General features: G+C 43.4%; 1 protein-coding gene across 2 annotated transcripts in view; it reads right to left on the minus strand.

Annotated features, from left to right (window-relative positions):
• Window positions 1-27947, minus strand: part of SPRED2 (sprouty related EVH1 domain containing 2) — a 60176-nt gene that overhangs the window by 19785 nt on the left and 12444 nt on the right. The window contains exons 1-4 of one of the 2 annotated variants that reach the window (XM_027694953.1): window positions 14997-15321; window positions 6924-7101; window positions 5397-5565; window positions 2587-2651 (exon numbers count right to left, since the gene is read on the minus strand). In XM_027694953.1, the coding sequence (XP_027550754.1) occupies window positions 2587-2651; window positions 5397-5565; window positions 6924-7101; window positions 14997-15013 (429 nt within the window). In that variant the 5' untranslated portion in view covers window positions 15014-15321. Of the gene's footprint in view, window positions 1-2586; window positions 2652-5396; window positions 5566-6923; window positions 7102-14996; window positions 15322-27947 lie in introns of those variants that run through there. The other variant, XM_027694952.1, reaches the window with a different exon arrangement.

Consider the following 27947-nt stretch of genomic DNA (forward strand, 5'->3'; position numbering starts at 1 on the left):
TGGGATTTTCAGAGATGGGTAAATGACTGATTAAATGACTCAATCATGCAGATGCTTTTGAAAATTCTGCCGCACGCAGTGAAGTTTATTCATGCATGAGTGGGAGAGGGGGAGGACTGTGAAGATTTTAATAACTACCCTAGGAAATAAAAAAGAACAAATGTACTTTCTCTTTAAAACACAGGGGGGGAAAAAAAACCCCAAACCCAAAAAATCCACTGCTGTGGCTGGGAAAGAGTTTACAGAAAGTTGCAGGGAAGTTTTGCGTGGAAGGATGACCAAATGGACTATGATACACTAGTCAAAAATATGTGCAAAGAAAGAATGAAACAGAAGGGTAAAAATAAAACATTTCACAGCCCTATCAATTTCTTCCAGTTTTAAACTGCTCCATGCTTCAGTATGTTATTTCTGGCTTATGCAGACTTCATACTCCACCATAATCTACCAGATAAATAGGAGTTGAGAGCTTTGAAGAGCTGTAGGAAAAGGAAAGACTTCATCTCAGGAAAACAAAGAAGAAATGTTAGGGAAGAAGATGCCCCTAAAGCCTTATTTTCAGAGTATAACAACACACCTGCCCTGATGCAACAGCTTGACTTAACAGCACCATGAGAGGAAGCACCACCAGTGAAGTCCCTCTTGTTCTCTGGAGATCACAAAAACACAGAGAGAGTGCTGCCATGCAGGGCACAACTCATCCCCCAGATCCCAAAAAAATGCTGACTGCCGCTGAGGTTTCCCTGCTTGCTAATGCTATCGAGGATCTTCTTGCTCCTTCTCCATCAGGAATCCTACCCATAAATATCTGCACGGCAGGGAGTTACCTGTCACCTCCCTGGGGTCAAGACAGTGGGAAAAATCTCTCAGAGTTTTGGCCCTTCACTTCGATCGCAGGAGTTTGAGTGATTTTGATGCAGCTGGAGCACCATTCATCCAACTTTTCCAATGCAAAACAACACCTACTTAAAGGCAACAAGTTCTTCCTCCTGGTAAAAAGCATCCTACGAGTTTAATAATCAACACTCAGCCTCAAGATTGAGTGTGTGGAGAAATTCAGGAGCACTCCCAGGTCCCCAAACATCAGCCAGTAGGATTTTAGTAAAAAATATCCCTTCTTATTTCCACAGGCTACTTTTCACTGCTTAAACACTGAGTATTCCCATGTGTAACCCAGTGAGAGCTGGCACACACCCACCCAAGGCACATTTTGACAGTCATCCCCTTTCTGATGAGCACAGAGGAGCCACACACATACAAGAGTGACTGTCCATCCCCAGCAGAGCACAGCTCGTCCGGTGAATTTGGGAGCAAAACAGCACATATCGGTAAACGGCTCTGGCTCCACTGGTGCCTCCCCCCGCCGGTCTGTCCCATCCCAGCGCCTATAAATCACTTCTGGCAGGTAGTTGGGAAGCAGCTGCTAATGACAGTTTTGCTGCAGAGTGCAGGAAGTCACCTTTTAACCCTGCCTGCTGTTGTTTGTCTCCCTGAGCCTTGACAAAAGGACAGATGCGGACAACGTGCCAGCCGTCGGGGAGGATCAGGTCAAAACGCGGCAGGGAACCTGACCTGGTCCCACACTTGGTGAAACACCACCCTCAAAAACACCTTTTGGCTTTGGGTGCTTCCTGGTACCTGGTACCCGTTTTCAAACAGCTTGATGCTTGTACTCATTTTTTTCCTCATTCACCTTAACAATCCAGGGAAGTATCACAAAGACAATTTTGTGATACTGTTGCTGCACCGAGGATGTCCCACTTTCCACCCTCCTGGCACTCAGGCCCCGCAGGACAATGACATTTATAATATACTAATGCACATATATATGTGTGCATGGGGGCTGCAATCTAAGGTGAGCAAATAAATTCAGTAAGACAAAGTATACACTGAGCAACTCGTTTTCAGCCTGTGGAACAGCCCTGACCAGATCCAGAATTTCAACTGACAGGTTTTTTTATTTTTTAACTTTCCTTTTAAAGTGTACAAGTGTAGCCACTTCTGTTTCAGCAAAGCTCCAAAATACATTTCAGACAATACCAAAAATCAACTGCAAACAACTCACTCTTATTTAAGTCACTGCTGGTTAGGTAGATGGCACATTACTGTGCCTTCCTCCACCTAAAAAGCCACTTGTTTGAAATTTCTACATTTTATGTACAGGTGAAACACCTTTAAAGTTGGCTTCTGTTAACAACTGTAATTCAAAATCTTATTTCCATGAGTATGTACCTGAGTAGCAGCCACCTCTCTGAGTTTGTAGGAAGCTTCTCATGGACAGAGAGAAGTATTAAGAGGTGTGTGTGCACCACTCAGACTAAGCCACAGGAAATCTGAGGGTGATTATTTCTTCACTTCTAGCCCCTGACATCATCTGCTCTGACACGTTTTTCACGTGGCAGTGGGAGGCCAACAGAAACCCAACATTCTGTAGAGGATATACTTCCATCAAATAAAACACACCCGATGGCCAAACACGATGGTGGCTGAAAGCCAACCCTGAGGCATAAAAACAAAAAACCCTTTCAAACTTGACCATGTAAACCTGAGCATGAAAGAGAATGACCTCGGGTGACATGTACTTACAGTGAAGACATCATCATCGCCGACCTCAGCCTCGTTGTGAAGGGTGGACGAGGAAGTTGTAGATCCTAGGAAAAAAAAAAACCAACTTTTTAAACACATGACATTTCCATGCAACCTTTGTTTTTGTTTTTTTTAATAGGGTTGGTAAACGCTTGGATTCTCACAAGTTTGTGTGTTGTAGACACATGAAAGAGTGACTCAAACTAAGGAAGAAAAACCCATCTTCTGGGTTTTGGAAAGGTAAAATCCAAGCTAGGTTTGGAAAGGTAAAATCTGAAAGTGTCTGTAAAAGCAACTGTGTGGCTGGCAATGCTAATTAACAATGTTAAAAATAGCAGTTACCATTTCCAATCACAGAAGACTTTAATTTCTGTAGAATGGTAAAGCTATGCACTAATCAGTGCTTGAGGCTATATCTGCAGCTGTCAAGAAACCATATATGAGTTATTCTTCACATATTCCCTAAATCTGGGGGCAAAATAGCCTTTTGTTTAAAAAAAACCAAACCTGACTTTGAAAATGAAGAGTTGGACTGAGTTTTTTTCTCCTTCCAAATGTGGAAGTTGTTACATACTCTAAAGGTCTTCTCTGTTATCAGCTGCTTCTCAGAAAACCACCCTGCCCCATGTAAGCGAAGTGTTTGAAAGGAGCTGATATGTGTTAAACCATAGAAAAGAGCAAAATATTGGGGTGCCATTTTCACTAGTTACATGGCAATCTTCTGGAAAAGTGGGAGAGCATATTAAAAAAATCTTCTTCCAATGTCTTTCCTCACCCTGTGGGTATTCCCCTCCGGAGCCGCTGGAAAGCCCAGTCAGCACCCACATCTCAGAAGGGCATCACAGAGGGTGGCACACATCATTGTTGGACTTGACAGTACATTTATGCTGTAGCTAAAAGGGGGTGACCCCTCTCCTTATACCAGCCCCCCTTCCTGTCTGGCTTCACCCTCCATGAGGCCTCCAAGAAAGGTGGGTGCAGCAAGATGGTCTTGGGGGAGAAACCCCAAGTCAAAGGTCTATTTTTCTGCTGTAAGCCCACTGTTAGACTGAATTACAGCCACATCACATCTCTGACCAAAATAGTTGAACGGTTTGTACCGCCTTCATTCTGGAAATTTGTTAAAATAACGTGCTTTATATAATGCTATCAGCACCAGCCTTGGCTGCTCTCAGTTACATCATCATGAAGATGTGCAGAGCTAAGTGCGAAAGCCCACTTAAAACACTGAGTAATGTGGAAACATTTGTGCCATTTGCTACATTAGTTTTAAAATTAAAATATCCCAATGCTCTATGGAGCTGCATAGGATTCCTATACTTGTGCACCAAACTTCTGATGCTACAGGGAACGAACTGCAGGTTAAATATTAACAATAAAGCAGTGATTTCATGAAGTTCTGAATGCACAGTCAGCTGTGCTTAATATTACCTGCTAAATTCGATAAAGTATGTGAACAAAAAATGAATGACAAATGAAGTCGGCTGCCCAACGCTGTGTGTGCATGAGCCAGTTATTGTTGTTCATTCAGAAAGCCTTATTTGGAAGTTAAGGAAGAACACATTCATGAGGATCAGCCTGTACTGTTAATGGGATAAATATAGATTTGCTGATTTTGAAGTATCTGAGATGCAGCAGAACTTGATTTTAAATACCTCCACTGTAAAATGGATCAAAAAGAGCAAAACAGGAGTTGCCAAGTATTGGCATCTCCAAAAGACCACTCAATACAGATGAGTTATCACCTCCTTGAAACTTTGCACAGTCCCGTACCACTTACATAAAACATCACTTTTATGACTCAAAATGCTTCACAGTTTTAGCAAGAAGAAGAAAGCAGAAAGTCTGGCTGTAGCTTCTTCACGTTAATTGCACAGAAAAAAGCAAATGAGTAACTATTTGAGAACATCCTTCCTCTAACTGATGAGGTATTTGCCAGCAAGGAGCACTGGAGGAATAATTGTCTCCCAGTATCTACCATTTTCATGTTAAAGCAAGGACAGGGTATCTAGAACATTAAGCTGTCTTATGGAGCTGGTGTCCTCAAAAATAATACACATCTGGACATATATTTGAGAGAGTATCCTCAAAAAATGATACCATATGTACATAAAAATGTCCCAGTCACACAGAGTGAGAAGGCAAAAGGTTTTGAACCACTAAGTCCCTACGTAAAGTGGCATGGTTAAAAAAAAAAATCAAGAAAAAACCCCCATGAAGAATCGAATGTCATTAAAATACAGTACAATAGAATCATAGCTGTATTATGATTGCCTGATTGCAATGAAATGGGAAAAGGAAAAAATTTATGACAACTTCAAAGCATGGGCAATTCAAACGCATTTTTTGCAGAATTAAAAAAACAACACCCCAAAACACAACAAAGTCTTCAAGAACTACCATTCAACTAAGAGGATGCAGACAAAACTAATTACTTCAAAATAAAACCAAAAACAAACCAAAGTTTTATTCAACTCCAGGCAAGAATTAATCCTATGATTTAACAAAGACTTCAGCAAGACGAGATTTGACTGCACATAAAGAAGAGCCTGAGCTGTTTGAGTTGCCATCACTAGTGTGAAACCCAAGCCTATCAAAGAAAGCAATAACAACAAACTTGATGATAATTAAGGGTGAGAAGTGTGGACAGACAGCATTGAAAAATACTTGGACTGAAACACCTTATCTTCTTAAGGGAAGAGAAAACTCAGTTCTTAAAAGCTGATTTTAAATCCATCCCTCTTCCCAGCTCCCTGACTCAAACCCCTTCCCCGCTCTTCCAAGGCTGGAAGCGTCCACCTCCACGCTACCTTCAATGAGGTCCTCGATGGCTTTCCTCACTCCTCTGTCGAAAGCTCGAGCGTCGGCGGGGCTTTGAAAAGTGAGCCCAAACTTTCTGTTGTCAACTTTCCAGTGGTGGAAGGTGGGGTTTGCCTTCGTGTACACCAGGTCCTTCTTCACAAAGCACTCCAGCACCACCTGGGAGGGCATGAGCCCCAAAAGAGGAGCAAAGTCACTTTTCCCACCCCAAGGACACAGCCGGCACCGTTTCAGGCCGGACCCAAAAGTAAGCCAAGTCATGCCTCGCGTAGGGGAACATCCTTCCCTACCAAATGATGACTAACAAACACCAGACTCTGTAATTGTTCTCATAACCACTGCACATTCATCTTTTGCTTGTGCTTTGAGTAGGCGCTCATTCCATAGCACAGGAGCCTATTTTAGACCCAGGCTCAGCATTGGCACAGGTTAAGCTACTGGGGGCTCAGGTGGAGGGAGAACCTCTTCCCTCCATAATTTTGCTCAGCAGAAATTTTATCCACCACCAGCAGCAGATTTAGGAGGAGCTGCAACATTCCCCTCACTGTTTTTAAATTGTTCACCCCCAGCCAGACACTCATCTCAAGCTTTGCTGTGCCAAAAACCATCTCTAGGGTGATGCTCTGGGAGAACAGGAATGGTTTGTCATGTCTTACTCCATACCCCAAAACCATAAGCATGACTCCCAAATAATGTCAAAAAAAGCATCCTAAGCAAAACAGAATTGCAAAAGACAAACTACAACTGAAACAGCTTTAAAACACCAGTCTTTTTGAAAGCAAGATCATTTCTGACTCAAATAATGCAGTTTTGGAGCCTGTGCAGGGAATGCTATTTTTAAGCTAGCCCATATCTTCACAGGAGTCTATTTCAGAAGAATCAAACATATAAAAACGAGATAACAAACTGCAACATCTAAAACTGCCCCTGGAAATCAGGAAAAGGCTTTATTAATTTGATTTGTGCAGGGATAGAAGAGAGCTCCTTTTTAGATAAACAGCTACCAGGAGAAACCGAGTGTGTCAATTCATAAGAGACAACTTGTCTTCATATTCTCACTCAGCTTGTTCAAACCTTGAACGGCACGCAGCATAAATAATTCATGGCCCTTTTTAAAAGGCTTGCGCTGCATTACTCAGTGCAATGTGACTGGCTTCATGGGTTCTTTACACTTCAATTCACTTCTCACTTACCCCCGCTAGGTCTTAGAAAAAAAAAGAAAAAACTCCCCCCAAAACGACACAGGCCCTCTTTCATTCAAAGGGGATCTTTGCACGGATGTCAAAAATTTACCTGCTCCTTCCAGGTGGCAGCTTGCCAGCCTAGATAGCAAAAGGTGGCAATTCTAGATGAGGATGGGTTTGTTTTGTCCAATCTGGTATTATTTGCACATGGCTGTTTTTTATGTTTTTAAAAAACAAACAAACAAAAGAAAACTTGCACAAGAATACAATAGCAATAGATTTGGGATAATTCTCATTATAAGAACAGACAAAAGTTGAATTAGGGTCTATTACCAGTTTGTCTTTCTGCCTTTCACCATGGATTAGAAATCCACTTCTTCCATTGCCCTCCGGGTACGTGACCTTGCAGACGCCAACTCTACTGAGACCGCCTCCTTCTTGCGGCAACCATCCCCCACTGGAGTCATCTCGGGTCATAACCACAGCTTTGACTCGCACAATATAGCTGTCACTGCAATGGTAACAAAACAAAAACAGAACCTTTTGTGAGCATCACACAGTCTCATCGCAGTGTTTTTCTCGAGGGCGGCATTTAGATGGCGCTGGGCTGACCCCAACAGAGAGTTCCTGCCCAGGATGGAAGTTCACCTCCGTGATGGATGGCCTGGACCACTCAAGCCACCATAGGAAAGAGACCCATCAAACAGCAAGGGAAGAACCCATTGGGTTTCCAGATATTAACATACAGATGCAACAACCCGTGGTTCCTGACGTTCTTTCCCTCATGCAGCTGGGGACAGGGACCAAGAGAGTGGGGTGAACAAGGCAGCACCCCAAGGCCACCTTCTACAGGGTATGCATTGGGGCATCAGGTCTCCAAAGCGCTGGAAGGACACGTGGAGCTCAAATAACCCATGAACAAAGTGTTTCAAATTTTTTGTGATCAAATTCTTGAAGTGGGTTTTGGAAGACGACACTCAAATTCCTTCGCATCTGGGACAGCCTTGGGAATCATCTCAGCTCAGGTCATTAGGACTACACCATGTCCCTAAAACAGTTTCACCAGCATTTCAAGGAGCTTTAAAGGGCAGAGCATCACAACCTCACAAGAAACTATTCTGGAAGCACCTAAGATTTGGGGATAATCCAGATGCCCACCGCAAGACCTCAAAAGAGCCCCCACAGCAGGTGGTTCTGCTCCCCCAGGCCTCCTGCTCCATCCTTTCCACAGAGCAGTCACTCCATCATCTGCTGGGGACATGACCAGGGTCACTCAGAAGCAGAAAGGTCACCACAGAACGCAAGCAAAAGAAAAAGAAAGCACCTTGCACAGAATACACAAGAGACCTCAAGCTAAAATGGGTTGTCCCCAGCACAGAACTGCTGGGCAACACTCAAATTAGATTTTCGGTCCTTGATGCTGCCACTGAATCAGTGCAGCCCATCACATGTTGGACATGGATTAACACAGTGATGCTCAGGACAGCACTGGCAGCTGTGATGCCCTCGCAGGGAGGTCACCACAGTGTGGCTGGGTGCCAGCCAGGCACAACCAAGGCACTGCTGGCTGCAGAGCTGCCGAGGCACCCGCTGGTGCCCACAAAAGTGCTGCAGGGCACTCAAACCTGAGAACATCAAAAAAAAGGACGCACAAAGAAAACTGCCCAGGAATTGTCCATCTCCAGGCCACCAGGTAAGATCACCAGGAGGAGGAAGATCAACTTGCTCCAAGAGGGCTCCAAGAGGCAGCCCTTCAAAATGACAGGCACCATCCTTTAGGGAAAGAAATTTGTCTCTGAGGGAAGCTCTGTATCCAGACATTTTCCCAGCATCCTGTATAACATGACAACAGAACCAGTATCCTGTACAACATTACAAGCAGCAGTAGCTTTCTTCATCCTGCACCAGGTAGAATCGCCTCTTGTTTTCCGACATAATTTCTGCAACACTTTTGTAATTCAGGTGCTAATACTTCAAGTCTGAGCTTCCCTTTCTCTAACACGACCAGACCTAACATCTAAGCAAGCAGCCTCATGGATCCTACCTGAAGGCAGTTTTGAGGACAAACCAAGGGAAGCAGGGAGCATCTTCTGGACCAGCCCATCCCTTCTGCAGCCAGAGAGATCTCATCAAGCACACGCTGCAATTTTCCCTTCACCGCCTTTATTTTATGGATATGCCAACTTTCTCACTGCACCTACACAACGAGGGCAGTGCACAGATGCTTGAAGTTCATACCCTGTTGCTTGGAGGACTTTGCACTGGCTGATAAAAAGCTTTTCAGCACACTCAGATACATGGCCCATGGGGTACCACAGCTGACACACACAAGGCATTCGCAGAAACTTTGTTCTTAAGAATATTTTTGCTCGAGTCCTTAAAGCAGCATCCTGGTACAGAAAACAAGGCAAGTGTGTCTATAAAGAGACCCAGTTACCTTTTTATTTTTTAATGAAAACCCATTTCTAGATTTTACAATAGCAACTTTAATCTTTGACTTCCTGATACTCAGAATTAAGCAAAATACCGCAGCTAATTTCCTACTGTGCAAAAAACTGAGCTGCTTTCACACAAGACAGTTTTTGTTTTCTTCTCTGTACCTTTCCCATATGGTCTACAAGGATTAGCAATTAGCAGATGAAGAAAAAAAGCAAGCCAACTATACATTTCTATATCGTTCTACAGTTCCCCAAGGATCCTTTCTAGACTTATTTTTAGCTCTCTTCTGAAGTCGGAGCCGCTCAATACGACCTTCTCTCCCATCCTCCCGCAAAAGTCATCCACACACAAACTGCTGCTTCTACTTCCACACTTGAAAATTGCCACCGGCATTATAGCTTCCTGCAGGATTTACCATTCACTTTTATGGCAGCAGTTGGAGCCTTGGGCTGTCCCAAAAGTAATGTCTGCCTTCAGTCACTCTGCTGCAAAAGCAGTCCACTTAAAGGAAAATTAACCAAGTAGCAGCTACTCAGTACTTTGTGATTCCTACCAATTATTGGTGTTTCCATCAGCTCTCAGTGAATTCTCTAAGTTTGTAGCTATGTTTGAATACTAGTGGATGCCTACACATTAAATTTAGGTGCCCTGACTACTATCCCTGCCCATTATAATGATGACCTGGTGAAGCACAAAGCCATATGGTTTTCATCTTCATATCCACACCGATACTGTGACCTGTAGCTCTTACAAACTCTGCCACCACATGCCAAGAGAATACCATATAAACTGCATTCTTCCCATCCTGAAGAGCTACCTCCTTAAATATATCAAGCCAGAAAACCTAGTTTCCATCCCCCTACCATGGCAAGATGCCCTCTGTTCCCCTATTAGAGCCTTGTCCAGCAGAAGGGTTCACCTTTGGCAGGGCAAGCAGAGCTCTGGCTCCATTAACGTAATCCCTTGGCACGCTTTCCTGCAGGATCAAAAGTCATCAGTGACGCTGGGCTCCCTGCAGAGCCCCATCCCCACTCCCACTGTGCTCCAGCCACAGGCACATGCTTCCCAGAGTGCAATCTATGCCCAGGGACTCGGGGAAAAAGGAAGAAAAGACTGAAGGAAAGGAGGTGGTTAAGGGTTCCTAGGGCTTGACATCTTGGTTTAATCACTGGATTAGGACTCAGAAGCTGCACGTTGAATTTTCAAGGCTACGCACAGCTTCCTTCAGTCTTCTGTCTAAATCCTGCCTGCTGCTTCCATCCACAAGCCTAGAATAGGCAATGCTTCTTTCCCTCTTGCCAGTGTTGATAAATACTTGGGAGGTACTCAAATATTTCAGGTCCATATAAGGACCTTGCTTCCTTAGTGTAAAAGCTGTTTATTTTCTTTGCTATTTAATTTTACGCGACTGCATCAAGGCTCTCGCTGGTTCCAGGCATTCAAGATCCTGAGGAGCAAAGGAGCAATCTGCAAATCCCACGTGCATGTCACTGCTGAAACCGTGATGCACTGAGGCAGTGAAACACCTGCATTTTTATCATGGCACCTGCAATTTGACTCTTTCAGGAAAAATGGTTAATGAGGTACGTGAAAATATTTGGTCTGTTACAATTAATGAGATACCAACAGCTAAAAATGAAACAATTAAAGAAAAACCCCACAGTAGCCTTAGTTCCCCTTGTTTTATTGGCTTCTTAAAACTTTTAAGACTACTCTAACTGTCAGGTTTATGGCCTACGTGTTATGCATTTCATGCAAACTATTCTTAATTATGCTCTTAAATGGAATACTTTGCTACCTTAACCCTACAGATTTCTCTTCAACAGCCTTAAAAGCTTGGGAAGAAAGTATCTGAAGGGATTACCCAGCTGCATGGCAGCCAGCCAGCATGTTCCAGGGCTGCTCCAGGTTGTCTGCCCGCCCCACCCTGAGTAAAAAAAAAAAAAAAAAAAAAAAAAAAAAACCCAGAATGAACTTGGGGAGTAACGGTAGTGCTGAAAAGCACGTTCTGTTTTTATTGGAAGGAAAAGAAAACCCTTTAAAAATTATAGCTTGTGGGTGTGCGTATATATATAAAAGTATTTTAAAAAGTGTGTGTGTGTGTCTGTGTGTATAATTGCTATTCTGGAGGACACTGAGCATTTTCCTAAACAAGAAATGACTGAAGGATTACCTTTGCCATCACTGAATGCCAGTTTTACCTACAGCCCAACTTACAAAGCATTTGTGTGTCTAAGTGGTGACTTTTAAGGCTGATAGAAGCGCTTTCCCCCAGCATGTACAAATGTGGCTGACACCATCCAGCTCTTTCCAACATGAGCCACATCACTTCCAGCAACACCAATGAGGGACAAAGCCCTGAGCTGCCTTGTATGCTCAATGTGGGCTTATGACTGCAATCCTGCATCCAGGACTAAACATCAAATAATTCACTTGCTAGTTAAGGCTTTAATCTCACCAGTGTCTTTGTAAAAAGAAGGTCAAAGTAGACAGCTCCCTTCCACCTGCTGCTCTTCTCCACTTTGCTTCCAACGCAGCAACTGCAAATACCATGCGAGATGTCTAAAAATCCCAAGGGAAAAAAAAAGTAGTACAACCCACCACATTTACTATTCTTTTTTGAGTCACACTTAGCATCTAAAACACTTCCCAGACACATTCCATAATGCAATAATGTTTTTTCCTCTAGCCAAGCTACCTGACCAAAATATAAGCTTATAAACTTTCTTGCTAATGTAGCCATAAGGCACTTCAGTATTTTCCTCCCTTCCCAACTCTGCAGCCTACAAGACCAGGAGAGATTCAGGTCTCAGACAGAAACGTGATTGCATCCAACGCGTTTCAAAATTATGGTCTGCTGTCTTTTAACAAATGCATTGACATTCCCAGATTCCAGGTTTCAGGGAAGAGCCAAAAGGACAGCAGGAGGCTGCTAATTCAACAGCAGCAGAGGTCAAGCTGTTCAGCTGAACTGGGCACATAAACACAATTCAAACTATTTGGATCCATGCAAACATAACTTTACGATTACTGGGGCATAACCTGTTCTTGGCTGAGTTGGATGTATTTCGCAGTGCCAGGTATCTTCCCTGCCCCAGCAGCTCCAGCAGCTGGAGTTAAAGCCATCCCATTCCGCCCAGGTGATTGCTGCAAATTACATTGTGAGCATTCCTCTTTGCAGTTCATCCCACAGCCAGAAAGCAGTGACATTTTGGTGGAAGATGTGAAAAACTGCTATTTTTGGAGTCAGGCTTTCTTGATCTGATGTTTGGTTTGTGAACCTTCCAGCAAGGGTGAAATATATGAAGATTACAACCAGCATTTTCTCCTTCAAAACCTAATTTACCAATTTGTTGGAAAGCAAACTTCTGAGTGCATGCAGCTACAGCAAAATAAAGTTGATATTTCCATATCAGTTGGATTTTCAGCAGGTTTGAAGCTCTTTCAGTAAGTTTCACCATGGAAAAAAAAAGCCACCTGTGCCTCTCTGGTCAGATCAAATGTTAGAATGCAGCCTAAAGAAAACCATGGAAAACCTCCCAAAAGTTTTCCTTGCCCTCACTTCTGCACCACACCAGGAACACAGAACCACTCTATCTGTAACCCAACTGCAGTATCACAAATTTGCAACCTCTATTTTTCTGTCTTTCAAATCTAATACCATCAGAATAAAAAGGCATCTGGGAAATTTTAGTTTCCATGCAGTCAGAGTAAATATAAGATGGGTCAGTCTCCACATTCCTTGCTCAGGAGATGCTGGTCTAGAGCAGCCCCAAAGAGGGGTCAGGACTTCCACAGGCAGTGCTCAGCAAGCCTGGGTTTGCTTCAAGCACTTCAGCGCATCCAAAAATCCTTCATAGGAAAAATTAATAGCAGTTTTGTTTGGGGTTTTTTTCATGAAGAAAAAGGACTTCTCAAAAAACCAAGACACCTGCAACAACCCAGCCACCCGCCTCCACATCTCCCTTAAATACCGAGGCAGAGAGGAACAAAGGAACCCTTTCACCAAAACGTGTGTTCAACATTTAAGGTTGATTTTATTGAGTTTACGAGAAGCAGCCCTATTCTAACCAGCTCAAATGGGATTTCATAATCCCATAATTATTTCAGATGCTTCCAGGAAGTACATGAAAACTCATTTTTAAAATATATACATATATACATATAAATACATACAATGTAGTCCTGCATGGACTAAATCCATCTTTCAGCCTCTCCTGTGCCAGATTTGCCTGATGATCCCCACAAAGTGCTGTACACATGGGCAAAACCTCAAACAAACTGGCAAGCAGCTTTTAGGGAAAGAAGCTGGCTTGCAAGAATGCTGATGGGCAAGCAAAGATCCATTGATGCAGCTCAAGTGCATGGAATTTAAGCGGTCTCCCAGAAATCAGCTTATTATGCAATAAAAAGAAATTCTAACAGCATCAGGGCAGGTTAATTTATGAGTTGTGTCTGTATAGAAGCATCTATGTAACATGTTGTTGAACTTGTGTTAAGAGCTATCAAAATCCACAGCAAATCTTGCCATAAAAAGACCCCAAAAGTTGTTTTTCTTTCCTATAAGACAGATATGACATCAGTGGCACACACACACTCACAACAGAACTTTTAATGAAATCTTATTTCATTTATTTTAATGAAAATGTTAACGAAATTTTAATAAAAACAGAACCATTCAATGAAATCTGTAAAAAAAAGTTTTTTCTTTGAATTTGTTGAATGGGTCAATTTTGCAATAAATGGCTATGGCTGCATATGGTGGCATGTCTTGAAAAATTACAAGGGACAGCAAAACACACAAAAAAAATTAGTTAAATAACACAATACATTTGAATAATTTGGCCTGCAGCTCGTGCAGTACTGGCAAGAGTTGCACGCTCAAGTCTTCCTATTTTTGTGCAAGAGTATGAAATATTAACAGATTACAAGGAAGCTAATTAGTACTATCATTTACTGTAATGAGAACGGAAGTTGTTGTTGCATGACAGATGGTATTTGTTTTATATCACATGTAAGATAAGCAAAAATCACATAAAAGTTTAGCCAGCCAAACAGGTAGATCCATAAGATCTGCATCCTGAATTGATTCCCCCCCACCTCAAAAAAAAAAGCCACAACCACGTTCTACCCTAATTTTTTTTCTAACATACACTGACCTTAAACACTGTTAATGCTATCCTATGTTACCTAACAAGCACAGCAACTGTATCCCATAAAAAAAATTACGAATCCACACCAACATAGACACAGTCTTTCTGAAAACTCTAAGTTTACAAAGGAAAGAAAAAAAATCCAGAAATTGCTTGCCCAAAGCAATTGAATTTCTCCCCACTATCCTCCATTTTGATCAGTGGAGACTACTTTATTTAACCCTCTGTAAACATCCTCCATGACACGTATGTTACAACTACAAAGGGTAGACAATATTTTGCAAATATAAAAAAAAAATAAATTCTGTGACTCAATTCCAGCTGAATCTGTATCAGAGGAGGGGTGAGGGAGTAAGCAGGATAACTGCAGTCTAAAGCTAAAGGGGTTTTATCTTTTGCCAGATAAATGAACTCTAAAAAAAAGAAAATACATTCTTAGCTACATCAAAACCAGCATGCACATTGATTTTGTCTTCCACCTCTCTTTAAATCTCCTACTTCATCAAGTGTCCATGGAGAGGGACATCAAGGGAAGCAGCTTCCCAGGGAGCATCTATTTTCCTCTCTGTATTTAAGAGAGGGTGCATGCTAAACCATTACTTCTGAAAAAAAAAAAAAGAAAAAGACATGTAACCAGAAATGAAAGGCAGTGTTTCACAGAAGTAGTCTTACATATTCACTGATAAATCATATGCTGATTTAGACAACATTCAGAAGGGCTGTGGGGGCAGATGGGGGAAGGTGGAGAAAAAAAACCCCACCAACCCAAGAGAAAAAAAATATGAAACTATATCCAGGCAGAACACACACTTACCTGCTGGGGGATGCCATTTCCTCTACACTTTACACCCTCTTTGCTCCGTTTTACCATCATTGCCACCGCCAGCCTCCCGTGGCAGTGGCTACCCCACGTCCCAGTGTCCCAGCTGGCTGCTGCTGGGCGAGGAAGCGGCTTCCCCCCATGCGTGATTCAGTCTCCTTGAGGGATGTGCTGCATTGTACCGGGTGAGTCATCCCAGAGGTATTCTGCACATTACAGCCCCAGCCGGACCATTACTCATTCGCAATATCCTCCCGGCTCGAAGAGCACAAGCGCACGCATCGACCAAAGATCCTCGCTTCCCCACCCCGGTTATAGGCTGGAAAAAAAATAAAATTATTACGATACAACCCCCATAAATCCATAAGGGGGGGTGTTTCAGCAGCAGCTGACGGGGCAAACGTGCTGCCCGGAGGTTGCACCAGCCCGGCAGGCGTGGCACCCGCTCACCCAGGACTACAAACAGGTCCAAAGTTGAACGCAGGTGTCACATCCTCTGGTAAACCCGTCAGCACTTTTAATTCCCCCAAAGCTGCTAACACAGCGCTGGGACCAAGGGTCCAAACAACTCAACAGGCCCAGAGGAAGCACTCAGCCTCCCAAGGTGTCTGTCTCCATTGCCAAGTTTTAATGGGATTTTAAATATTTCCAGCTTGCAACAGGTTGGTATTTCTGAGTATCAGCTACAGATCCCTGTGTACCATACCTTTGCAGGTAGCCCATGCTACTGAAGTGTCAACACAGCAACATCCCTACACACGAGCTTTATTTTGGACAGCTGGTCTCAAAGTGCTCCATTGCAGCTCAAAAACTGTCCTAACTGCTGGATCTCCTCAGAGCTCAGCCAGTGTGTTGTGTATGTCCCCCCAAGTTATATGATCATCCCTAAACACCCTCTCATTGAAGCAGAAATGTTGCTCAAGAGCTGCTTCGGCACCAATGACAAGAATAAAAATTGTGACACTGGGGCTCTGAAAGCAGCTTCTAAAAATACCTGTCCAGTTTCTGAACTAATCTATGCTGATGATTAGGCAGGAGGGGAGAAGAAAGCTAACTGAAGTGTTTCCAGGCTCAGCTGCTTCTGCCTTCCTTAAATCCAGTCTGTTTTAACCCTGATTTGGAGCAAAAACTACTTTTTCCCCAAGATGGAGAATGGCGAATGCCTGAAAACATCCTTTAGGAAAGGTGCATCCCCATCTTGGAGACACAGTAACCTAAAACCACATACACTCTTGAAAACTTCAAGCTTGGACCACAGAAATGCTGAGCCTGAGATCAACAAGGCTTGAACCCACCTTCAGTGCGGAGACACCGGGCTGCACAGAGGACGTTGAGGACATCTGAGGGGGCTGGACTAGATGGCCTTTAAAGGTCCCTTCCATTCCAAACTATTTTATGATTCTATGACATTCAGAGTCACCAGTATTTATTCACTGCTTCTCTCCAGCACCCAGCGAGCACTCGTGCAGGTGTAGCTACAGGCACCTATTTGCAGCTTGGCTGGATTTTGTCATGACAGTGGAATCAAGCTACACTCCAAAGCCGTGCTGAAGGCAACAGGCAGCATGTTAAGTTTGTTATAGTGGTATCAAGTGACAGCTGCGTTTACTGTATTTCAATATAGAACATAAAAGGGTCTTTAATTTAATGGGCAAAGAGTACTGTGTTGGTAGTGGTACATTTTCAGCTGATGGGTAGCTCTTTAGTCAGAGTACCACGGTATGCAAGCAATTAAAAAAAATGTGGTTTTTTTTTTTTTAAGTTTTAATTGCACATCCTCAGTCCACTTCTCATCCTATCCAGTTCTACTAAAATTTGCTGCCTCACTTTCTTCTTCAAGCTCTGCAGCAGCCCTGCTTCTACCATCAAATGCTTAAAGCAGCAGCCATCAGCTCTGTTCTCAGCTGTCTCCAGCAAGAACTCAGCACAAAAGTCCAAGGCAACATCTGCCAGAAAAAAATTAAAAAAAGCTGCCTGGCACTTTTTGCTGCAGTCCAGTTTCTAAAGCTTTTCTCCCAAGGGACAGAAGATGAAATTAACCTCCCTGTGTTAAGACAAAACTATCTTTGAATAAGCTGTGTTGTAATCATGTTTTTGAAACAATAATCTTGAGTGGTTACATCTCCCCAAAGCTTCCCTGTTTTCTCGCCTTTCTACTGCTCTGCAGACCATCCTGCCACTGGTCCTCCTAGAAACTCAAGGCTCAGCACACGGAGAGACTCGGGACTATGAGAAGGTTTTTATGGAGGAGCAGTGTAACAAACACGATTCCAGCATTACACATTACACGGAAAAGCCATCACACTGTACAGGGAACACGGTCTCACAGCTGCCGCAGGGCAGCTCTCAGCTCACGGGGCTGGGTTCATCCATGACCTGGGCATTCTCTGCAAAGCTGCCTGTTTGCTGGTCTGCCCAGGGTCAGGAGTAGGTAGGGAGAAACACTCTGCATGTGAAAATGCAAGACAGAGAAAAGTTCTCTGTTACGAATGTTACAGCGTGCTCAATCCATAGCGATGTCTCCTGTCTACACTGAGAAGATGTTGCATCAGTCAAGAAGAACCACCACTTCATTCAGGTGCCTTCAAGCCCTGCTCCCAAGGGTTTTCTCTGAAGGGAAGCAGGTATCAAGTCACCAGATCAGCATCAACTGAATCACTGGTTGGGTTCTCACCTTTGCACATGTTCTTTAACTTAAAGTCTAAGTAGCAAACCTCAGCTCTAGTGTTGGCCATGCCGCTGCACTTTTTTCTTTAATTATTATTATAATACTAAATATTATTTTTCCCTTCAAATACTACCCTGTCCAGTAGATTGCACACCCATCCCTACTAGCTCAGTGCTACAGTGAAATATCCTCTAAAGCTTTCCTGCGATTCCTACCTTGGACTGGTGAGTGGCCGTGCTAACACACAAACACTTCCCCCATTTCCCGGCGAGGTGCACACTGCTACGGGGTTTTGCTATTAGAAATCCAAAGCAAACATCGCAACTGGAGAGCCAACAAGGTGGTGGATCTGCTGCCCACCTGCCAACTGCAAGCATGGTTCGAACAGCTGAGACTGTGGTCGGAGCAAGAGGAGCCCGTTTTCACTGCGGCTGCTGGATTACTTGTGAGGAGAAAGAAATCCAGTCACCTTGTTAATACCAGTCATATTAATGGGCTGAACTTCTGCAGCACAACATTAACATGGTGCATGGGACCAAGCCTGACAGCTTGTGAACCAGGCAAAAAGATGTTTCAGCACATCATTTCAGTGCAGTGTAGGGTTTCCGAGTATCTGCAGTCCCAGGTCCATACAGGGGACACCAACTTGTCATGCCTCATCATCTGGGAACACCAGGCAATCTATCTTAGGTGTAGCATTCAAGATTATCTACAGAATACTGCCTAAACATTGCTTACTGTGCCTTGTGAGAGGTAAAGAAGGTCGCTTTTTGCCATTTTGTTTTAACTAAAAAAACCCCAACAAAACAAAACAACCAAACCCCCCTCCCCCCAAACAAACAACAAACCCAAACAAAAGATTTTATAGACATGGTCAGTGTAGCTTTATGCCTAGCACTTCAGAGACACCCATTGCACTCATGGTGTCCTTGTTACCCACAAAGTTGTCTTGAATACAGCGTTCATTAAGAATTGTGTTGTATGGAAGAGCAGGAAGTATGGCAAAAATAGGAAAAAGGGCACAAAAGTAGATCCTTAGGAAGGACACAAACATTTTATGATGTGCTTGGGGCTGCTGAACATTCTGGGAGCACTGAAATGCTCCTCCCTACATATCATTATCCATGTTTTTCCCTGTTTTCCACGTCATTCTCACAGATGAATGGACCTTTGCACATATGGATGACAACAAAAAAATGACCCCAGCATAGATGGTATTTCCAGCCAGGACGAAGAAAGGCTCCGGGTGGAGGCCATATGGATTTAATTTTCCTGCACAGAGATCAAAGGAGAGCGCTCAGAGCGTCTTACTTGACTCCAAATAAACATCCACGACCAGAAAAGAGGTTACACAAATGACATGCATCGAGCTCCTCTGTGCCGGAAAAGCCTCATGTGCTTTTCTTCTAATTAAACCCTTCCTCTGTGGCTCCTAATTGATACCTGGACAAACAGCTGTAATATACTCCAGGAAATCTAACCCTGTACTTTGCTTTACTTGTGTGACATGGACTCAGTCATCACAGGGCACACTGCAAACTTTCATTTTCCTGACAGAAAACTGATTAAAAAAAAAAAGACAAACTGAAAAAGAAAGGCCTTCCTTCTCCCTTTTTTTGCACTTTAATACTTAGCTCAAAGTCGAAGTACTTCACGTGGGAATCTTTTAACCACTGCATCTTTGCTTTCTCTTTTTTTACCATGCAAGTGTTCTCAGACTAATTATGCACATCCTAGACAACACATATCCAGTTTCTTGTCTCCTCCAATTTCTTCCTTCTAGATTTCCAATCATCTTTACTGCTCTTTGAGGGCTGGTTATTTCTTTTGCAAAGCCCCCATGCCAGAAGCATCGGCAAAAGCAGACGAAGAAGCAAGCACCACGATACGATAACCTTTATCCACCTACAATTCTAAAATCACTGAGAACTCCCATAAAATCATGTTGACCGGTTCCAAGTTCATACTCTCAATCTGATGCTGACTGTACCTCCTGTCAGCCAGCTCCCTGTTTTGCTGGGGCCTGACTTCAGCTAACCAGCTTAAATTTCCAGGATCACTCTGCTTCTCCTGTCAGTGTTAGTAAAACATTATCTTGCCCTTACAATGTACCTTGTCCAGCTCTTTCCAGTGCTCTTGGGAACAATCTGCTACTTTACAGACTTAAAGGAAGATGGTTACAGCTTATGAGTCTACTTTCATTTTTAGTAGCGTGGGAATTATTGCTCATTTAGGACAGTGATCCTCACAGTCTGCTTTCGCCAGAGCACAGAAAACAACACCGGGCAGGCTTTCCATCCTGTATGGAGCACTGCAAGCTTCACCATGCCTGCCCTGGATCAGGACATCCAGCATTAACTATTTTTACAAGGGCATGCAATGATAAGACAAGGGGGGAACGGCTTTAAAGATGAATGAGGGCAGGTTTAGATTAGACAGTAGGAACAAATTCTTACTCAGAGGGCGGCGAGGCACTGGCACAGGTTGCCAAGAGAAGATGTGGATGCCCCATCCCTGGAAGTGTCCAAGGTCAGGTTGGATGGAACTTTGAGCAACCTGCTCCAGTGGAAGGTGTCCCTGCCCATGGGAGGGGCTTTGGAACTGGGTAAAATTCAAGGTTCCTTGCAACCCAAACCGTTCTATGGTTCTACGATTCTATTTCCTAGCTCTCTGATTTTATTAAGTCCTCTAGCAGGCAGCACCAATACCTTTGGTTTCCTCTGGCCAACTGTGTGCATCTCCTAACCTCTACTTTGTTCTCCCTGCAGCCAGCCTTCCTGTTTACATCTCTGCCGTCGCTTCCCTTGGAAAGCCAGAGGGCTATGGAAAAAAAGGACAAACAAACAAGCGCTTCCTCAAAATGCTGGCAGTTGCGTGCCTGCGCCTCTCCTCCTACCACCGTCCTTCGCCCGGTCACAACAGTGTCACATGCATTTAACAGCTTGTATTTCCTGAGATCTGCTTTAACAGGCAGATCTTTTAAATGCTAAAAGATGTGGTGGTGCAAAGTGCCCGCTGAATGTATCACTGGCAAGAGGCATTTTGCTTGCAGAGAAGTCAGTCAGGGGATCATCCTGGGGTCATCCTGTATTCTCATTCTGGCAGGTAAGTTATATATATATGAGTTATTCAACATGCTGCACATTCACGTTCTCACACCAGTTCCTTCCAGAAAGGGTCAGTATAGCGACAGCTGGAGTCCTCTGGCACCTGAAGGAGGTTGAAGCCTCCCATGGTCTTTCCTTTTAGCACCAAAGACAGTGAAGGAGCTTCTCATCCTGTACCCATCAGGGGTTTTGGTGCACTCAGTATTAGCTGAGAGCTGCCATCTCAAATCTCCTGGAATACTATAACATCAATGCCCCACATAAGGCCAAAAAAACTGCTAAGCAAGAGCCTGTGCAAGTCTATTCATTTAATGGGCGACAACACTGTTTAAAAACATCAAAAAATGAATACTGAAGAAAAGCAACATTATCTTCTTGTGGAAGATCTGTGAGAGGAAAGCATTTACCTTTTCTCTTTGTGTAAAGCCCCATCTATACCATACATTGCCCAATTCCAGTAAATTATTACAGTAATATCTACAAGGGAAGAAGATATACCCTGATTTTTTTTTCCTAACTTCCCATTGGTTTTTTGCTGTCTCAAGCTCTGTTACCACCACTCTACGCATGTTCAGCAGATGATAATGAAACCACAAGTGTTTATCTCAATCCAAAATGGCTTCTTTTTTTTTTTCCTTCTCCCCTTAAACTCAGATTTAACTAGGGTTTTAATTCCTGTTTATCAAGGTCACAAAATCGACAGGAGATGCACACTTATCCTTTGATGCCCCACCTACAAACTTCGTTTTCTTTTTCCTCAAGGCAGTTTGATCCAGTTATAAGTCTGACTTCCTTGCTTAGGATTTGCCCGCCTCTGCCACTACGTCCACTAATATCTTGCAGAAAGAGAAATTATAGCAAGGAAGAGCCTTGGTCTCTGCTGCATTCGTGCAAAGGGAGGGCAGCTCCATGCCCAGCACTCCACTGTGATGTTTTGGCTCCCAGACAAGACGGTAGTGAAAGACTGACAAGTCAAGACTGCCCTGCAAGGCCTTCTTTTGCACTAGAAATTAATGTTCAGAGGAAAGAGCGATGGCTTTGCAGCTTTTCGGCCTCCTAAGGGAGAGACATATGCACGCATTGCCCGAAAACAAGATGAATACAAGCTTTGCTGAACAGTTCTCACCACGATGGGAAATCACAAGTTGACAAGATGTCTGAAAAAAACTCATCAAATAAACCCCCTCATCCAAGACCCTCTGAGGCGGATCAAGTGCTATTTTCAATATTAATCTGCAAGGTGGGGCAAGGACCTGCAAGCTGCTTCTTCATCCAGGGATGCCTTTTTATTAACGTTAGCACCATGAGGAGGCCGGTGCCCAAACTGTGCTTCCTCCACTGCAGGGACAGCCCTGGGAGTTCCCAGGCCAACACTGTGAAGATGCTCTGGGATATCAATGCAATTCAGTGCATCCCACCACAGAAATCCGAGGCAGTGCCAGAACGAGCACTGAGTTACAGGCCCAGCTCCAATGGATTCAGTGACAGAGTCGGATGATGACAGCTCCATTCAAAATAGAAAGCTGAGGAGGAAAGCCAGTTACTCATCCAAATCCAGTGCTCTCCCTTGGAAATCCATAGATGATGCATACCGTCAATTCTGAGATGGGAGAAATCACATTTCTCCCATCTTCACCCTGTCCGGATGTGCCTGGGCTGTAACAAGTCCATGGAGGACTTGGGAGTTCAGTCCTCATCCAACACAAAAGCGCATGCATGTTTTAGGAGGAATACGTTTACATGTGCACATTTAATGCATATATTTAAAAACTGTGCTGAGATAAGCTAACAGTAACAAAAGTAGTGTAGTGGTTGAAAAGATTGCCTCCATCCCATTATAACAAGGCAACACAAGAGCTGATGTAGAAAATGGGCACTTCTCTGTTGACTAACACTCAACCTTACTAATAAATTAGGTGGAAATCTGTGGTCTCAAGAGAAAGCCCAGATGTAGTAGCATCCCTCTTCCAGGAGTCCAGCTCACACTTGGACAGACCTCCAGATGCACTCACAACCAAGTAAATGAAGTCTAGCTGAAACAATGCTTCGCCAAAACCAACACAAAGACAGTGACCTCTGGAATTTGGTGCTACTTGCAGATGTCCTAAAGGATGCCATCAACTAAGTCATAAAGAAGGTACTTTAACCCCTGGCAGTGATTCATCAAGATATTTTTTCTAGCAAAAAAGTCTTATTACTGAGGGGAGGGTTTCCTATTATTTGCAGGAAAACTCAGAAGAGAACAAGTAGACACTAATTTGTTAAAAAGACAGATAAACATGTACAGGAAATACTTCTATGAAGGTCCTGATCCTCTGAAGATTAACAATCTACAGTACTGGAGACAAAACCATGACACAGAGGAAATAACGAACTATAAAAACAGGAAGAAGTGGAAGTTTATTTTTTTATGTTATTTTGAGGGAATATTTGTTTTTCTGAAGCTTAAGATACCAGCAAAAGCCTCCATCTGCAGGTCACACTATTCTCTATACAAAAGCAGCTGCACAGATTTTCCTCACCCAGGTCCCCAGAGCTGTTGGATGAGGAGGCCATCCTGCACATTACAGATCTGCTGCCTCCCTAACCAACATTGTTATTCAGTTTTCACCTCATCTGAAGTCATTACAAGTTGTTGCATGGACAGTGTTCTGTCTGTGACTCCAATAAATCATGTTATTTTGCTGTTGCATTTCTCCCCACAGCCACAGGACTGGGTGCTCCCTCCAGATACGTATTTTGGTATATTTATCGTGATAATATTAAGGTAGTACTTGTTAAAATGAAGAGTTTTTCCACTCGTGTCATGTCTTATACCTAAGTTATCTCCAGTGAGTCAGTCTGAGGAACAGCACTGCCTAGGGGTCTTCTGCTGCTAAAGGAGGTGGACAGTGTAGGAGACAGGGACACCACATCAATTTGTCTTCACCCAGAATCTTTTTGAAGCAACTTCTCCACCTTTTCCCTGCAAAAGCCTAAAAGAAATTTAGATAATTCCCACTGCAGCCAATGCTACGCACATGTGCTGAGCGTCAACCTAAAAGCAGAATGATGCTCACATCTGCCTGCAGAATTCCCAGAGCACGAAAAGCCATCAATGCAGAAAATAAGTTTAACTTAACCCGAAAGAAGGGTTTAAGTATTTATTCTCCTAATACGTCCTCATCACTTCACTCTTTACTACCATTTATAGTTGAATTATTTTTGTCCACTGAAAGCAATCCCTTTGAACTAGGGCATTCATAGTTTAGGAAATATAATTAAATTTCCACGTTAGTTAGCGGATGTTAGTTAACTATAGTGGGGAAATGATCTACATTAAAAAAAGACAAGTACAATTAGCTTTCCACTTGGATTTGACCTCTACCACAACTGGAATGAAGATGCAGATGCTATTTGTATGCTTACTGCATGGAACATTTGTACAAATATATAAGTATCTATATATTGGATCAAATATTAAGCATTTGCTTTTTGTCTGACATAGAATATACCAAGCCACATGTCCTCTGGTTTTGTGTCACGTAGGACTATGACGGTATGGTCAACAGTGGGCACCTGCCTTTTGCCAATTCACATTCCCTTTCCACGTGATACGCTACATTAAAATCCTTTAATGAACTGCTGCACATTCAACAGACCAGCTGTTACCTTTGCTATCTTTTGGTTTTGTCTCTCACGTGTCCTAATGTACCAGGGTTTTATGAGACCAAATGTTCTACATCACCTTGTAGCTCCTCATGTTAACTACCAGTGTTGGTAATTAAACATCTCACATCAATTACAAGCAGAAATTGGAATAATAATAACACAGAGACAGAGCCCTTGAGCACCAGCTTCTAGGAAATCACTATCAAGACTGTTTAAGTTTATGCTCTCTTGCTAATTAAGTATTTGAGGTGGACCTGTATACAGTGCTCACCAAGGTTCCCTAAGCTTTGCACTCTGAAATGCCATGCAGAAATGTCATTTCAACCTTGAAATGACACCCAGACAATCTGGCTTCACCCCTTCTTTGCTCTAGATGAAGATGAAAGAATGAGCTACCAAAAAAACCTGGGCAGTACTTCCACAAAAATACCAAACTTTGACTTCTGCCATTCAGGCAGATCATCAGGTGAGAGCCAATCCCCAAGAGATACATCTGTCATCTGCCCATACCCAAGAGATACTTTCACAAGTCACAGACTGGCTTTTTCAAGTCCCTGCCCTCAAAGCACATAAAAATAGCATGAAGTAAGACAAAAGCAAATTAAAATGCTGGGTGCCTTGTCCAAAGCACGCTTTCAAGCTTTGGCAGCCTTGGTGACAGAACACATGGGGTCCAGGACAGTTGTAAGCTGGCTGATGCTGAAAGCATTGGACATTTCTTCTTCTGGGACATCTCATGGTTTCTTGGCTTTGCACAGCCCTGGCTGGCATGTTTTTGCCTTATCCAGTAAATCCACCAGTCTGGGAGATCCATGGGTACTTGCATGCCAATGACACCAGGAAAAAAAAAAAAAAAGTCAAGCAGCTTCAAAAATTGTGATGGCACTTACAGACTGTTGGTAGGACTCTCCTGCCAACCAAGGTAGCAAGGGGAAGGCTGGGCTCTGGTGCCAGGGACCCCAGATGCCCAGCATGCCTATAGTGACCAGCTGTTGCCGGTATGGAGGATGGCACAGGGACTATTTCAAAAATCCCACTCCTGGATAGCGCTTGGGACTTCCGTGTGACCCTCTGCCAAGCACGTGGCATTGCAAGCTCCACGTGGTTCCTCACTTGCTTTCCTGAAATGCTGCTGTGAAATGGGCAAGGATGGCTCTGCTGAGCCCAGCGGTGCTCACACCATTTCCAAACAGCAGGTTTTATTAACTTCAACCTGCTAACAGCTGGCAAGGCAATAACTTGCATCCACGGGCTGCTGAAAGTGCTACATCCCATTGAGATTTGTAGGGATAAAATTAAGTTTTTCCTTTGATAGGGAGTAATTCTTGCTCGGTGCCACAACGCTTGTTCGGGCAGGCTTTCTATTCACCTGGGGCAAGCACGCTCTTCAAGTTTAATTAGATCATATCCCTGGCTAAAACACTTAACAGTTAATTGAAACTTTGTGCCAACCTATGGTCTGCTCTGCATGTCTCTCATGCCTCGTGTAGTGGAAGTCCAAGGGTGGGAGTGCATTCTGGGGTGGGAAGAAGGTTTAATTTGAGCCAAAAGGAATAACATGTTCAGCAGTGCCTAGCTAAAGAAATAAAAATAAAATGAAAATCCACTCTGCCACAGTCATGCTCCATGACATGAGCAGACTAATATATGCATGATCCATAATGCAGAGGAGAGCTAAATCCCAAAAAGTGTTGACAAAACTAGAGGCACAACCATGGACAACATAAGCCAAGACTGCTGTGCTACACAAGATGGGGAGACAGCCTGCATAAGCTTTGGAGCTACCAACAGCACACTCTTGACAAAACTAAGGTCACCCAGCAGTGGGAAGTTACCACATACAAACCTAAGTATCTTTCTGAAGCACAGAAGAGGTTAGTGTATTTAACATTTTAATTAGATCACAAATGCTACAATGTTGCAAAAGAAAGTTCCTGTATTTAAAACGTTCCAAAATAAAATGAATAGAAGGACTGGATTTTAGCCTTTTAGGTATTTCCTTCCCCATATTTAAGGTCTAGTTTTCAGAATAAGTTAAACAGAAAACAGCAAGAACACGTACAAGCTGCAAACAAGCACAATCCTTTCCATTTTTCTTTATTCAACTAAGTGAAGAAACTCATTCATGTTCCCTGCAACGCAGCACCTTCCAACAAGCCGCACTTTCCCCTCTCTCCAGTTGTACATTTTCTCTGGGTTTTAAAAATTTACCTTTGCTGTCAGAGGAGTTTCTAAATCCCCTTTGTGAATGATGCAGCCAGAGATGCCTGAAACAGATGCTCAACCAAGGACAATTCCATTGAAGCCATGCAAGGAAAACCCTACTCTGCCATCTCAGCAACTCAGGGAGCTGTAAGGACATCTCTGGCCATCTACAGGTAGGACTTTCCTGGACCTTATATAATACATCCTCGAGAAAAAGATCATAAACTTTCAAAATGTTCTGTTGTACAGAATTTGAAGCTAAACATCAAATCAGCAAAACACACTAGTGGGTTATTTCCTTTCACTGATGAAGACTTATAACTTCCAAGTGTCTTGAAATGCACAACATAACAGGAAAATTCACCTCTGGACTAGAAAGACAAAACAAAAACCCAACACACTTTTCTGCATTTTCTGTACTTGTTGCAGGAGTTCTTGGGCAGAGCTTTAGGCACCAAACAGTTTTCTCTTAACACAACACCACTTCTGTGAAACACAGCACGGCTCCCTCCATTGTTTGCTCTGCACTGTGGACTTCCACGCTGCACGTCCCTCCTTGCCAACCACAGCCATCCGTCATGCTTCACTTGCCTCTCCCTGGCTATTTACTTAAGGCTGGGTACAGCCAGGAATTCCTTCGTGTAACAAAGTGTACAAACGTGCTTTTATACGGGGCATTTCGACGCCGGAGAGTGCTCTCTCAAGGAGTTTCCCTTTTCTTCCCTGAGGAGCCGGTTTTACTCAGAAGCTCAGGGACCAGCAGAAGTTTCTTGCTGACAAAAGTCACATGCAGAAGTGGAGAAAAGAGGCTGAACATTTATTCCATCCACCTAAGGAAACGAGAGCTTAAAAGAGTGGTTGGGTATTGTTGAGAGCCTTTTTCAATTAAAGAACTTGCAAAAACCCAAAGCACCCCTCTCCCTTGAACCATTCTGTAAACAGGGGTTCGGTGTGACCTTCCACCCCCCACCACTTCATGGAACAAAGCAGAGCTGCTTTTCCTTCAGAAACATCATAGCAACTCAGTACTGCCAAGGAAATGCACAAAACTGGTGGTGTTGTACCTCTAAAGTCACCTGAAGATGCACTACTATCATGCATCTGGGTGACATCACGCAGGCAAGGCAATGAGGATGAACCCGAGGCATGTGGGCTTGAACCAGCAGTTGAGGTAGAAACCAACTGCCACGCTGCTGGGCATCTGCACCCTGCAGAATCCAGAAAGGAAGACACGATAGGGCTTAACAGGCAAGAAAAAAGCCAGGTGTTCTGTATCTGGTAAGGCATGCACCTCTGAATGATAAGCTGAGGAAG

This window comes from Neopelma chrysocephalum, unplaced genomic scaffold, assembly GCF_003984885.1.
Source record: "Neopelma chrysocephalum unplaced genomic scaffold, ASM398488v2 Primary Assembly neopelma1_99, whole genome shotgun sequence".
NCBI classification, from domain to species: Eukaryota; Metazoa; Chordata; class Aves; order Passeriformes; family Pipridae; genus Neopelma; species Neopelma chrysocephalum.